Below are 15,475 nucleotides of genomic sequence, written 5' to 3'. Positions count from 1 at the left end.
AACACTGTAACGGCACTTAGTAACCTGGTAATTTCATGCGCACTGATAATCATATTTTTTTTACTTTGACTTTTGACAAGGTAACTCTAATTTTACATACAGCACACAGTGAAAACGACATGAATATGATACAGTGGGCAACTGGATATAGCACAGCATATTTTAAAATGAAGGATTTAAAGTGTTTCGATCGCGTCCCCTGGCCTGTGAAGCTGATCTTTTGTTTGCATTTACTGCTACTCACTTCGCACAGACCGTCACTCGCGGGAACACGTTTATGCAGGCTACAAATGCACACTTCACAAGATATCACAGTTGTATTCGATTAAATCTGCATTTTTGTGAAATTAAATGTTTATTAGATATTCAGAGATTTGTTTAAATGATGTAGATGCGCATTTGCTGAATGTTGACGGTAAATGAGAAAGTATTTTAGCCTGATTGTTTGGCTTTTCGGTTACAAATAATATAAAAGCAAACGCATTACTTTTTCACATACCATTTACTTTCTTTGATTAGCAGTTCTGTAGCCACCGGTTCTGTCTAACAAAGTATTAGATATGACTGACAGAGAGACGGAGAATGTGAGTGAGCGCTGTGTGATCAGATTCAGGCGCTGCCGTTCTCTTCTCAGGTGCTGGTGTTCTCAGCGCCGCCCGTCAAAATAAAAGTCTGCAGCGCCGTCAAAATAAAAGTCCCGCTTCCAACACATCGGCCAATCAGAAAAACTTTAAAAAAGCCAAATATCGGCCGATATATCGGTCGACCACTAATAGGTACTTGTTTCAGATGGTTCAGACACATTCAAATGCAACATTCCCGCTTCTTTACCAGATCCACCATCAAGTGACAGTTACAAGTTGATCGCGTTCAGTACTTACTCTGCAGTAAATCGCTGAGCCATATCAAGTTTTGCTGATTATACTTACTTTTCTGTCTGCGGTAACTATGAGTAAAACATCACTTCATCATTGTTTATCAGACAATAGTACATTGTGGAATAAAGGTAAGTTGCACTTATTCAGTCATCAAATATTCAATTGTTATTGCGCAGAAAAAATATACCTCTATACATTGTTTTACAAAAAATGAATGGTAAAACCGGCATTCTTCTGTAATTTTTTTCTTGTTATATTGTTTATAATGAATTGATTGAGGAATACTAAAAAGGTTGATGTCTAACTTTAAAAAATGAATGAGAAGGAGGGTAGTGTTACGTCCCATGACGTAATACTTAGAGTTTAGGCTTGTTCGACTTGAACCGGCGCTGCACAGACCGATCGGTTGATGACATCAAAGTACCGCGAGAGCTATTAGAGAGCAGACGGCTCCTTATGCTTTTGAATCGCTCTCGCGGTACTTTGATGTCATCAACCGATCGGTCTGCGCAGCGCCGGTTCAAGTCGAACAAGCCTGAACAAGCCTTTTGTGTGCTGGCGATGTTTTCTTCCCTCCTTCTGTGTCTCTCTCTCTCTCTGCCATGCAGCACCCCAAATCACCTGCAGCTGGCACTGATTAACAGGAGTGGGTATAAAGCACCAAAGACACAGTGTTCAGGAGGAATCCCTCTTCGGCTATCCCAGACGTTGTGGTGTTACATGTTGTTAAACCTTATCTGTGTGATCTGTGTTTGAGTACCACGAGCTCTTAGGCTGTGTGAGTTTAAGTTGTTCAACCGTGTAGGGAGACGGGTGCCAATTTGTTTGGAGTATCTACTCCTGAACTTTTCTCCTGTTTATTCTTTGTTAGTCAGGGAGAGAGGTAAGATAATTGTCTTTGATTTCATCTTCTTTTTGTTAGGAAATTTAATTGGGTTTAAACTTTAGGAAGCCCCCCATTTTGTTTGTTATTTTGGCCTGGCCCTCTCCTGATGATTTGGTTATTTAAACTTGTTTATCTGTTTACTGATCCTTGCTTATTTTGTAAATATATTGAGCAAGCCTTTGTTGGCCTCTTTTCAAGACAATAAAAACTACTTAATCATTCTCTCTTAATTTCCTTTTGTGATCAGGTAAAACTCAAAGGGTGTTGTGTAAAACTGTTAAATATAAAAGTGAAACACAGATAGAGCTGGGATAGAGGAAAAGGAGATTTCTCACATTTATTATTTTTAAATCTTTTATTTATTGTTAGTCCCTCTTTTCCCCTAGACTGGAGAGGGAATGTAACAGTAGTGAATGATGCCCGGGTCACTAAAGACCCAAGTTATGCGTTTAAGGGTTAAATGTGTTATTTTCAACTGGTTGTAGAGACTTGTGGTTCAATAACATGATGCTCCTTTTGCAAATCATAGTAGCCTTGAGTATACCTTTTCTACGATGAGTATTTTTTCATTTTTAAAAAATTTACAGTCACATGTTTTTACATGATAGTTGCACCACATGAAATTTTAAATTAATTTAAACCTTTCTTGAAAATGATTTTTCAAAACCTTATTAAACCAATATGATTTAAACTCGATTTTGAAAAGATTTTTCCTTTGGTCTTATTTGTCATTGACTTACATTGTTATTGCTTTAATTTTGGACGGCTCAGCTTTTTAGGCCCTCACTAGTAAAAATGTGGCCTACTTGAGGTTGACCTCCTTGTGGTGTCTGTCAGGAGTTAATAAGTAATGAAGCACACAAGACCGGAGTCGTGAACTTCATTCATCTTGTGTTCTCTTTCAATTCCGTTCTCCTCACGTTACGTCAGAATACAACACTTTGAAATAGTGGTCAACAATATTCTCATGAACAGTGCTTGGTTGAGCACTTTTTCTGATTGTAATGTTCTTCAGTTCCACGATTTGAGTTTCGATGATGCCCTTCATTTTGATTCCACCATAAGCAACAAAGTTATCCCACTTTTTTTTACATTGCATTTTGCACCCCAGTTTCTAGTCGTTTATGGTTTGGGAATCATTTTGGGAATTGTCTTATGCTGTGGCTCCTCCTGCTGGAGACTAGGTGTACTGAATCAGTAGCTGCCTGAGATTATATTACTCTTTTTTCCCCCCTCATATGCTGTGATGGTTTTGGAGACAGTCAACTCAGTGTCTTTTAAATAATAACCTAAACTGTCACAGCCAAAGTGTCATATTTTAACAATATGTCTCTGCTGAAGGACTTGATCATTTTATGTTGTTTCTGGCTTCTTGAATACAACTAGTGTCTCTCTGAATTCATTGGGTGCTATGATTACACCTTACTACCGCTGCAGAAACAATTGAATATATTTGCATATTTGGCTTTAATCCCAAAAGACTGGGGCTGGGCAAGTGGGCTTTACATCCTGACAATTTACCCTATATCCTTGGCATTGCTAGAAACGTGCTCTCACAGAAAATTATTCCAAATTACTGTTAACTATCTGGCAATAAACTAGTATCTGTAGTTCAAGGATTTTTTTCTGTTTATCTATTAAGTTTGATTGACAAACAGTGTTTTATTCAAACACAAATTATATGTAAAATATGTCTTTGGAGCACAAAATAATATATTTTTGAGGAATGATTTAGTGTTCATACAATAGAAGTAACCAAAAATGTTTTTAGATGAACTATCCCTTTAAGTGCCATGGACAGAGGTGTTTTCACTTAGTTAAATTGTAGTTTGATATTTAGAGTGATACAAATGAAAACCCCTTTAAGGGTAAATAGTTCTCAACTGGAACAGCAGCACTATAGCAACTTAGGAACTAGAATAGAGACCACCATAAAAGTCAGGCGGTGGGAAAAGGATCTCACGCCAGCATCACCCAGCGAAGTTTATGTTCCTTCACAGAATGAACAGCAGGTGGCATTCTAGTCAAGAAAACGTGAAAAAAGGTAGGACAAAATGAGAGCGTTTGCCCAGAGCTACAGAGGTGTGTTGAGCTTGTGTGGGTGCAGGTACCGTGTAAAAAAGAAAGACTAAAAAGAGTGTTTTTTTTCGCGGTACTCTTGCTGTTATCTGGGTGATTTATAGGTTCTCTCTTTTTGTTTGCCTTACTATTCTTCATTTGCATCTCTTTCACGCTCTCACCCAAACAACTAAACATTGGGTGTGGTTCAACTAAAAAAGTGACCATTGTCAAAAACAAACCATGGCTAGCTAAATAAATAAGCACTCCATAGCTAAATAATAGCCCCCCAGTAGTTTCCCAAAAAATAACACATTGTATTTCACAATTAGCAAACTCAAATTTTCTCAGTGTACTTTTTACATGTATTTTATTGATTAGCTTATGTTGATTGTATATTCTACAATCAAAGATGACAGGGCTCAGAAATAACATTCAAAATAGAAAATTCAAGCAATATCAATTAAATATACACCTTGACACATATGCCCAACTGTCCGACTGGACAAATGCATCTTTCATTTGAATTTTAAAGTTATAGCTTAAAGTGATTTTGCTTCAAATTTTGTTAGTTTTATCTACAGCTGGAACAAGGATTCCATTGTGTCAAACTTCACCATGTTGCCATGGATATATTCTAAAGCATGTTAACCAATCAGTACTAAATACAGATATGTCAACACATAAACCTTTCTAAGAACATAAAAAGGCATTGTACATTGTAACTGAGGTACACCTGCAGAATCATTGTGAAAAAACAATGATTCACTTGATGAGTGAGCCATCAGAATATAAGAACCAGAGGTGGCAAATATGATTCTAGAGGTAGAAATCAGGATTTTTAGGCAATTCTTTGTTATCATGCTGTGAAATCAGTATTGTCTTCATCAGCTGACAACTATGTATGGTTACAATTTACTTTAAGGTGTCCTTGTTACAGTGTAATTATACACTGTACTGAATAATGTTAATTAACAACATGTACTTATGGGTTTAGGATTACATTTGGTTTAGGGTTAGTTGCATGTAGTTATGCATAATTTCTAGTTATTACTATAGTAACTACATGTAACGTGTAACAAGGACACTGTATAATAGCATTACCCTATCTATTATTGTTTACGTTTTAATTTTTTTCTATTTATAATAATAATGAATTTACATAACCATATTCTTTCTACAGGGTTAAAGTACACTTGGTGTCTGGTTCATATAGCAAAGCTTTTGCCAATGTATTAATCAAAACTAATTATGCTTAACCAGTAACACTTTTACAGTATGGTTCAATTTAACTAATTAGTTAATGCATTAGGTCTCTAATACTAACAATGAACAGCTGCTTTTATCGTATGTATTAATCTACAGAAGGTGAATGTTAATTTATTAACATACTATATTGCTCAGTGTTATTTAATGATTGTTTATAATACATTTACTAATATTAATTTTACATTTGTATTAACTAATGTATTAGCATATATATATATATATATATATATAAAGGCCTATGTATACTGTGTGTATATATATATATATATATATATGTATATATATATATATATATATATATATATATATATATATATATATATATATATATATATATATATGTATATATATATATATATATATATGTATGTATATACAGTATACAGAGAGAGAGAAATTAATATTAACCTTAATTAATAAATGAAGTAAAAAATATTATCTCATTCTTATTATTGAATTAATTAGTGCTTAGAACCGTACTGTAAAAGTGTTACCTCTTATTCTAACACTGATTCGTTAGTTTTGAGCAACACATGTTTTTGTATGTAAAAAATTTTTTTTGACTACCTGTCAACTTAATTTCAAGCAGATACTGTGAGAACATTTGAACTTTCTCAAAAGTTTGGGCCAAACTCAAACTTCACAGCCTTTCCTCTAGCACCAGGTTTTGCCACTCCCGGTTAACAGTATGGCTTTAAAAAGAAAGAGCTATCAGCATATTCACAGAAACGTCACAAATACAGTGTCATCAGCAGCAAGACAGAGTACAGCGGTGTGTACCCTGCATGAAAAGGCAAATTGAAAATAAGCAGTTCGACCGCAAAGATTTTGAATATTTCCAAAAACATCACTGGAGAGGCATCTTCGAACTACTAGCTGTAGTACGTACTCATTGCATCAGCTACACTAAGGTGTAATTGGATAACATTCATAGACATATTCATCAAACAGTCTTCAGTGTGATTTATCATCATGCACAGAAAACAGCTAAGTGAAATGATAAATGAGTGTTCATGAGTTTTTTTTAATGGAAATGTTACCCTAATAAACAGTATTACATTACTTTTACTACATATTATATAAAATAAAGCAAATATATATATATACATATATATGACATAATTGTCTTCTATTTTATTTGTCTGCAGCAATTTGTGAGAACAGCTCACATAGTCTTTGTAGAATTAATATCTATTATAAAATATAGGGTTAATCTAACACTAAGAACAATTTGTGATTGATGTGTTGTTTTGTGACAGTGGATAATGTGTCAAGTAAAGATGTAAGAAAAAGGCCATCAAAACCATCCTTGTGTGGATGTTGAAGTGCTACTAAATGTGCTGTCAAATGGTGACAGTAGCTCACGTTAATATTAAAACTCTTGGTGAGCATCTAGTGACAGAACTTCAGCTACATTTTAAAGGCTTTAGATACATTCAGAATAATTTAAGAGGCTTCTGTGCCTCTTTAGTAACTTTAATATGTGCAGAAAAGTTTGATCTTCTTTGTTAAACATTGTTTTTTGAGCCACTACATAATATGTCCATTTTACTTCCATGTAGGTTTGTTGGTCCTGCTCGCGATGGAGTCTTTAATCTGTGTGGATCTCTCTGAAAAACTGCTACTTTTGAGGGAGTGTTCTCGTCTAGACTGTGGAGGAGGAGTGTCAATGCTCCGACTGGAAGCCCTTACACTTTGAACCCTCCTAATAGACCCCCCTAGTTTATCCTCACTCCTTAGCAAAGATCCGCTACTGACAGAGTCCGTTCTAACACCAGGCAATTTCTGAGAGCTAGTTCTGGATAAGCTCTTTGATGGTGTTCCTGTTACAGCTGGTGCAGGCATGTCTTTTTTAGATCTGGAAGATGATGCCACAGTGTTGCGAGCAAAGCTAGGTAAAGGCGAATAACTTTTTAGGGTGTTGTTGGGACTGTCAGGTGTACTTCCTTCAGAGGTTCCTTGTGTCTGGGCCTGAGCTTGGGCCAAGGCACGCATTGTAGAACGACACATCTTCTCCTCTGGTGCTGGTTTTGAAATGTTACGAACAGGTTTGGAATTTGTTTTTTTGATGGAGGGTCTGTGTTGAGTCGAGTCCCTTGCCCACTGAGAGTTGCTTGGTGTCGCTCCTCTTTGTGCCCTGGGATCCTCTGGAGGGAGGCTTGAATGTCTTGCAGGTCTACCTTGTCTCTCACCTCTCCTGGCTGGCATGCTTTGGTCACGAAGTGGACGTCTGGGTTCAATGCTCTCATGTCCAGGAGGTTTTTCAACTTTCTTCATGTTGCTACTAGATCGATTCTGCCTTGTAATTGGCACCACTTTGCGCATGTTCTGAGTCTCAGTTGCTGTGAGGGTTCTTGTAGGGCGAGTGGCATAAGCAATCACTTTGAATGGAGACTTGTTTTTGACAAGTGTTCTGGGGATACAGGTCTGGACTGCTTTCTCATCAACTCTTCGCCCTTCAGCTGTGTCACAGCTATCTGTCTCTGCTTCTTCAGTATTTACAGATGGACTGACTGATTCTAGACATGCTTGATCAAAGCTTCCAACTATTGGTTCATCACTTGATATGGACACAAAGTGACAATCGGTGGACTCAAAATTGGAGGATAGAGAATTGGTGTCCTGAACGACTCTTGGATAGTTGGCATCCAGTGGCTTTGGGTTAAGTCCAAATCCTTCTTTCATGATAGGAGAACTCTCAATCTCGGAACAGTCCAACACAATGGAACAATCCGTTTCAGTGCAGTCCATGACATACAACCCAGGTTTCTTACTGGACACAGAGGGATCAAGGGGCAAAGGGGTGTCACAAGTTGTTGAGGAAAAGGTGCTTGTGTCCGCTTCCTCCTTCTGTGATGAAATCAATTTGTCATTCCATACTTTTTCTGGCTTAGGTCCCCCCTCAGAACTCCTACTAGATGGGGGCGTATCAAGGACAAATAGTTTTGGAGGGCCTTCTTCCCTTTCCAGATTTGTTACAATCACTTCACACTGGTTGTCCAAAGGAACATTGCTGTTATTATTGATCTGGCTGGTTATCTCAAAGGGTTGAAGGCCAGAAACTAGTTTGTGTTTCTCCACACAAACCCTCATGTGTCCAACACCATGACCAGATGTCCCCTGATAAACATTCTTTGTGTTATTTAATTGAGGTGTAACTCCACCTTCAGAGATAGAAGTATAATTATTATTATTATAGGGATCCATGTTCATGTTGTAGCCAAAACTTGAGTATCTAGCTAAAGGACTGATGGGTTCTGTCTCAGCCTTTGGTGAAGCTGCTAACTTCTCTTGGTAAACCTGACTTTGCGGTCCTAGCTCCCTATTATCATCCTGTGAGACAAGCCATGCCATGGTCTTTCTTTGATTGTTCCTGCCTGAACGTGGCAGGCTACTGAATTTGGTATAGTCGCTTTCTGAAGACCCAGAGATCTGCTCCATATAGCCACGGACGTTGCGGTCACTAGAGGTGTGATGGTATCGGCGGGCACTAGACGAGCGGCCTAAAGGACTGTGGGGGCTTTGAGGTCTTGGTTGAAGCAGGAAGTCTAGGAGGCCTTCTTTGGTAAGGATGTCAACATCATTTTCGCTGCTGCTGCGACCAAAACCTCGACTATCACCTGTCTCAGTATTGGCTACACCCCAGGCACACCGTCTCTCCTCCAGTTCCCGTAAGCGTCGCAGTCTAGATTTCTCCTTCAGTTCCCTGTCCAGGTTGTCCTGCAGGAGAGTAGACAAGAGATCACTATAAGAGGGTGTTCACTGACAGATGATCTGTAGCATGATTCATAAAGACTTTAAAGGGGACCTATTATGCCCCTTTTTGCAAGATGTAAAATAAGTCTCTGATGTCCCCAGAGTGTGTATGGGAAGTTTTAGCTCAAAATACCCCACATATATTTTTATGACATGTTAAAATTGCCACTTTTTGTGTGTGTCCCTTTAAATGCAAATGAGCTGGTAATCCCGGCCCCCTTTCAAGAAGAGGGTGGAGCTTCAAGAGCACATGCAACAACAAAACAGGACAATCTCACACACTTAACATTTCAAAAACTGTCAGTAGGGGTGTTCAGTTTTATATGTTCAAACCGAAGTCGGACAATGATGCCTACAGAGCCAGAGAATGTATGGTGCATGGAGATAGGACAAGTATAGTTCAGTTTAATTACAGTTATAACTTGTGTTGTCATCTTGCTTTTATCCACTATTACTACAAGCCTCTTGTAGCGGACCCCGTCTGAACGATGGCCAACATTTTACTGATGAATTTTATGAAGTTTATTGTACATCACACAAAAATAGATGATTTGTCTGTTTTCACTCCAGAAAATCACTGTAATAGCTGAATGAGGGTATGCATTGATATCACTTTCCCGCCGGAACAAGCCCCCCTCAGCCAGACTGAGTGGCAGAAGAGCGGCTGCATCATAACTGGATTTAATAGGGGAAACTGCGAAAACGCGAATAAAACACACTATTATCAGTTTTAACTAAAGGTTGGATTCAATATAGTGTTCCTTACAACTTAACAAAGATCCAGTGATCCATGGATATTGATATGCAGCAGAAATCGTGTTTCCTGACATTTATATATGCCTGATTTCAACACCGGGGAAATACATAAAGCAAATTTGCCTGTGAACGCTTTAAATAAATACAATATAGGTAGGTCTAAATCCATGTGATCACTTATATTAATGTTATATATATCATCATATCGCCCAGCCCTAAAACTTGTATAGTTTTGTTTTGTGTTTATTTAAAAACGTCCAATTATGCAGAATATACGATGGTAAATATTTAATTGATGTCAATACAATATATAACAATACAATATATAGGGTATGATTTTACCCCTAAATACAGCATATTGACACAAAATGATAACTGCAAATCCACCTTTTGCTGCCTGGAGTCCAGTTGTTTCTATGAATTGCAGCAATCCATTTGCTTCTCTTCTATGTAGCTTTTGGCAGTCTGTAAAAGTATACCTCAGATTTCTTGTCAAATCTAGTTGTACAGTCAATATCAAAGCTCTTTCCCATTTTAGATGTGTTTTGTGTTTTTTTTTTTTTTTCGGCATTCATGCTGAAAACAAATGCTGCCGCTCAGTCTTTTTGCCACTTAGTGGGCGAAACCGCAGTCACTCCGGCCGACGGTGACGTCACAAGCATACCCTCTATACACAGTACAAGAAGTAAGCATTAAAGTCTAATCCATAAACTCTCTCTCTCCCTTGCATTATCATCAACATACTATATACAGCGATACAACTAACAGACAACAAACAAATATATACAGACCGTAGGCCTTTTTTTGTCTTAAAGGGATATTTCACAGCTGGAAAGATGTATGTGTATTTAAATTGGGTCATTTGTGTAGAAGAAATGTGAAATTATTTTAGAAGTTGGTGCCTTCTAGACTGAGAAAAGCCAGAAAATGTATTTTTGGCTCATGTGGATGAAAGACAACAATTCCCAGAATGCACTTGCTTTGCTGCCCTACGAGGCCACTCCCAAGCCTTGCCTACCGGTTACAGAGGGCAGTATTGGAAAAAATGATAGAACTAGGCTACTAGTTGGCTCGAAACTGATATATAGATATATAGATAGATAGATAGATAGATAGATAGATAGATAGATAGATAGATAGATAGATAGATAGATAGATAGATAGATAGATAGATAGATAGATAGATCTCCAGACCAAGCTCAATCTTTTAAGATTGAATATTGGTCTGGGGAGTCTGCTATGTATTTTCTACTGCACAAGAGGCGTGATCAACGGGCATAGTTCAAATGACTCTGTACGCAATTGGATAGTCCTTCAACCAATCAGACTAACATACTTTGGTGACATACTTTGCAGCGTAAACTCCAGGCAGGAAACGTGTCAATAAAAGTGTTGGTTTGGAGCATTGATCAGCGGTTTGCATAAGCAGTAATGGCATTGAGAGATTTTCGCAGGTTGTAGCGCGACAGGTGGATAAGCCAGTTTGTGATTGGTCCCTGCAAAATTGTAACGGAAGCAGGATAAAATAATTTACAGGTTTCCAGCTTGAGCTGCAGGGTGAAATCAAATCGCCGGCAGATCAGGCTGGGTTTACCCAGTCTGTCAAAATCCCCTTCTGCCAAAGGTTTCTCCACAAGAGTCTGTTAGCTTAGCTTAAAAAAAAGATGGCTGACACTATTTTAAATTCTGTGAGTGAGATCCCAGCCCCTATGGGCAGGTTGAAAACATGCTAGCTCCTACTACTGGCTGTAGTCTCTAGCCTCTGGCCAAAAAAGCCTCCGATGACGCTAAATGATGATTTTTGCCTCATCGGAGGTTTTCTTCCAGACACACAATACAGAAATCTCTCGTCTCAGGGGGACATGAGGGAGGGAAGCACGGTCATTCAAAAATACTACCGGATTTCTACTCATACAAAGCTTAATGCAACTCCAATGAATTGTAATAAAGTGCGTGCTCTCCCTTTCATTACTAACGTAACCAGTATCGCTCCGGAGACCATAAGCTTGATCATGAACAGTTGGTACTAGGGGTTTAACAATATTGTGACACAATATGTCGCAATACAAAAATGCAACAATATGTATCGTGGATAGTGACAATATTTATTGTGTATAGTTCACCCAAAATAAAATTTCTGTGAGGAAAAAATTCAAGTTTTCGGAGTGTCAGTACTACATTAAACTACTAGCCTATATATAATGTCAAATATAATGTATAATAATGCATAATCCTGATAATGCCAAATGTCTTATGCTACCAGTAAAAAGTGGCCTACATTATTTTAAATATCTAGATAGTGATGGAGTGCAAGCTTATTTGTTGAAAAATAATTCTGTATTTTTAGCTTCAGAATCATGAATATTTTTATTCTTGTGTCACCATTGTCCTGTGCATTGGGTTACCAGCACCAAGTCCAAGCCAATTCCTTTAAACCCACAATGTAACAGCAAATTTAGCATTTTTAATCAACATTACATTTTTTGTTAACCTTTTACTATATGTTTTGAATAAATGTAAATGTAAATGTTTTGGAGTATCACCATATTATCGTATCGAGTTCAGTATTGTGATATGTATCGAATCGTGACATGAGGGTATCGTTACACAACTAGTTGATACTGTTCCATCCTTGAGTAACAACTTTTTTAACAAAACTTGTGTTTTGTATTGTCCTTTTGTATTGACCCTAGTTCACAAAGCAGTCTGGTGTAAAATGATTCACGCAGACATAAACGAATTTAGGTATATTGAGGGTCGAGTTCCCTTCAAAAATAAAGCTATTCCACTGCATCTTCAGCGGCTCTGATGTCGGGTGTACATAAAGACTGTTATGTTCACTCTTACATCCAACAACAAAAACACCTGAGTTGCTTATAAGACATTCTTGTCACTACAGCTGCTCTGGCCTGAAGAAAATGGCGAACAGTGTACAACTCGCTCAGGAAGGGGTCTATGCAAATACAGCAGAGTCCGTCAACAGTCGTGGTGCGGGGCCTGTACAAAGTGACGTCACTTTGCCCAGAATCTGTGAACGACTTGTTCTATGACACTGCTTATGATTTATGGGGATAAAAAAAACAAAAAAGGAGCGGGTTGATTTTTATCATTATAGGGAGTTTGTGCCAACACACTGCCAAAACACATTTATGTGCAAAGACCATGTAAAAGGGTGATTCTATAATTGCAGGTACATTTGGTTTCCAAAGTCATTATTTTCTTTTGCTTTTTCTACAGGCCATAACATTATAATATTTTCTGTAAAGAGTGTCTTATATAGCTGAAAATCATGATTTCTTGTTGTTTCGAATTAGTCAGTATATTTTTTTTTCCATCATGTATCATTGTATAATCAAAGTATTTTATTTTACTTTTCTTTTGGTAATATCATTTATTTATAAAAGCCCTAAATAGTAATTTTCCTAATTCTACCACATTAAATTGATTAAAAATAACTTTTATCTTATAAAAATGTGTGTCCATAAATTTTCCATCAATTCTGTTACCGTACCATACTTTGCCTTTAAAATTATGGTGCATGGATGTCCGAAATTTTCTCAACAACTATGTAAGATACAGGAAATGATGTCACTTTTCCTCACTTATAAGATCTGAAGCACTGAAAGGTATGTGTGCTCTCTCTGAGAAAATATTTTAATCTAGAGAGTTCTTAAACCAAGTGTTATTTTGTTATTTTAACAATATCAAAAGGAAAAAATGTATCACTCATCACACAGTGGGTTGTTTAAATGTCTTTTAGTCATGATTTTATTAGTGCCATTTGCTCTTAGCATTTACGTATGCTAGCAAGTGGAGTTTTTGGCTAAAAAGTTTAAAATGGTCAAATCTGTTACTGTCAAACTCTGTTCCCAAGGTTGAGTAACAATAATGCTGACAGTATGAAACAGAATTGACAGTAACAGATTTGAAAAACAATACTATAAAGAAATCAGATTTTTCATTAAAAGTAAAAAAGTAACTTGTGTTTGGCAAGCACGGAATTATTAAAATTGAATATTTTCAATAAGATTCTGGAAAGAATTTCTGTTAGTAACTTTTTGCAATACAAAATGTATCTCCACTAAAAAGTGAATGTTGCATAATAGTTCCCCTTTAATGTCTTTACAGATAAACCCTTAATTATTTCATCTTTAATTATTTTCTTTACTGTGTTTTTTAATGTTTTTTTTTTCTTTTCTTCATTTTTGCATGCTTTGTAATATGTACCTTTACAGCTTTTTTGAACTTTAGACAGAAGTCTTGGAAGATTCTGAAGCACTCATCCAGTTTAAAGGTGTCTTTGTCTTCACAGAAGAAGTCGATGAGGGCATTGCCCTTTTTACGCAAGTCTAGCCTGCGATGTTTGAGGTCCTGCAGGATATGTGTAGAGCTCTAACAAATAAGAGGGCAGCAGGTGAGTCAATCTTATTGGCATAAAAAAGTGGTAACACTTTATTTCGATAGTCCACTTTAGACATTCAACTAACTATAAGTAACTTTGCAGTTACATGTCAACTAACTGTCTTTAGAGTATTAGTAGACTGTCTACTTAATATCTGCTAACACTTTATTTTGTGGTCCCCCAACAGATATTCTACTGACTATAAGTAACTTAGCAACTACAAGTCAACTTGTTCTCCTAACCCGAACCCTAACACCTAACCATAACCTAACAGTCTACTGACAGTCTACTACAGCCTACTAATACTCTAATGACAGTTAGTTGAGATGTAGTTGAAAAGTTACTTATAGTTAGTAGAATGTCTAAAGTGACTATCGAAATAAAGTGTAACCAAAAAAGTTCATCAAATTATTATAGCAAATACAATAGAAATATAAAAACATAAAAAAAATATAAACAAAACTTTAGTACAAAAAAACATACTATATGGAATTCTAATTGGGGGAATAATTAATTTACCTGCAAAAATGGACCCAACTGCTTTTGCAGCTCATCATCATCCTGAATCTTCTGTTCCAAGGAACGTGTTTTGACATAGAGAGAGGAGAACTCTCCTTCTATATTTTCCACTGAAATTCTAAAACAATAAAAATCTAAGTCAGAGAAAGATTGAGAAAGGGGTCATAGAAAGGTGAGACCTGTTGCAAATATTAGAAGAAAACAAACAAACAACTAATTCATTATTAGCCCTAGTTAAACCAGAGGAGTTTGGATTAATATTGCTGTAGTCTCACATAGCTAGACATTTACATGATTATATATACAGCATACAGGATTAATAAAACTCTAGATTTTCTAAAATAGAGTTTTTTAAGTTTCATAAAATGAAAAGATTATTAATAAGAGAAGTTTTGAAACTGATATTTTGTGTTACCTGGCTGCACTCTGAACATGTGTTAGCTTCTCTGGGAACTTCAAAAGGGCCTCATCCTTTTTCTGTGCTTCCTTTGTGACAAAAGTTAAAGAAAAATCCAAATCAAATCAGTTAAAAAAATTGTTGTTGTTATTACTATGGCTGGTTTCCTAAAACATTTGCAAACATTTTTCAGTAAATCTGGAGAAAACTACAGTGCATCTGGTTCTTTCCTACTTACTAGTGCCACAAAATGGAGCAGGTTCATGCCAGGCTTGTTGGCCTTCGTATCAGCCAGAGAGAGAAGCGAGGACAGTTTGAAGCCCAAAGCATTGCCTGCATAGCCACCCTATGAAAACACAGAGAACATCAGTCAATGTCTGCTAAATGCTGTAAAAGCCAACAACCTTTCCTGATTTAAAAATGTCAGGGAATGTTTTGGAGAGGAATAGTTGAAAGGAAAGAGCAAAGGTCAAAAGAGGACTAGGGGGAAATGTCCACAAAAAGGGACAGATGAGGGGTAAAGAATAGGGAACACAAGAAAGACAATAAACGGA

General features: G+C 36.9%; 1 protein-coding gene across 1 annotated transcript in view; it reads right to left on the bottom strand.

The window, feature by feature from the left end:
• Window positions 1–6,519: 6,519 nt before the first annotated feature.
• Window positions 6,520–15,475, bottom strand: part of fhdc1 (FH2 domain containing 1) — a 30,157-nt gene continuing 21,201 nt past the window's right edge. Inside the window, exons 8-12 of the mRNA XM_077232219.1 lie at window positions 15,160–15,267; window positions 14,940–15,010; window positions 14,525–14,642; window positions 13,831–13,995; window positions 6,520–8,811 (exon numbers count right to left, since the gene is read on the bottom strand). Of these exons, the coding sequence (XP_077088334.1) occupies window positions 6,640–8,811; window positions 13,831–13,995; window positions 14,525–14,642; window positions 14,940–15,010; window positions 15,160–15,267 (2,634 nt within the window). The 3' untranslated portion in view covers window positions 6,520–6,639. The remainder of the gene's footprint in view (window positions 8,812–13,830; window positions 13,996–14,524; window positions 14,643–14,939; window positions 15,011–15,159; window positions 15,268–15,475) is intronic.

The sequence above is a fragment of the Siphateles boraxobius genome, unplaced genomic scaffold (genome assembly GCF_051911475.1).
Source record: "Siphateles boraxobius isolate OS27281-9 unplaced genomic scaffold, OSU_SipBor_1 17, whole genome shotgun sequence".
Taxonomy (NCBI): Eukaryota; Metazoa; Chordata; class Actinopteri; order Cypriniformes; family Leuciscidae; genus Siphateles; species Siphateles boraxobius.
The sequence above is the reverse complement of the archived record's forward strand: the minus strand, read 5'-3'. Positions and strand labels throughout refer to the sequence as shown.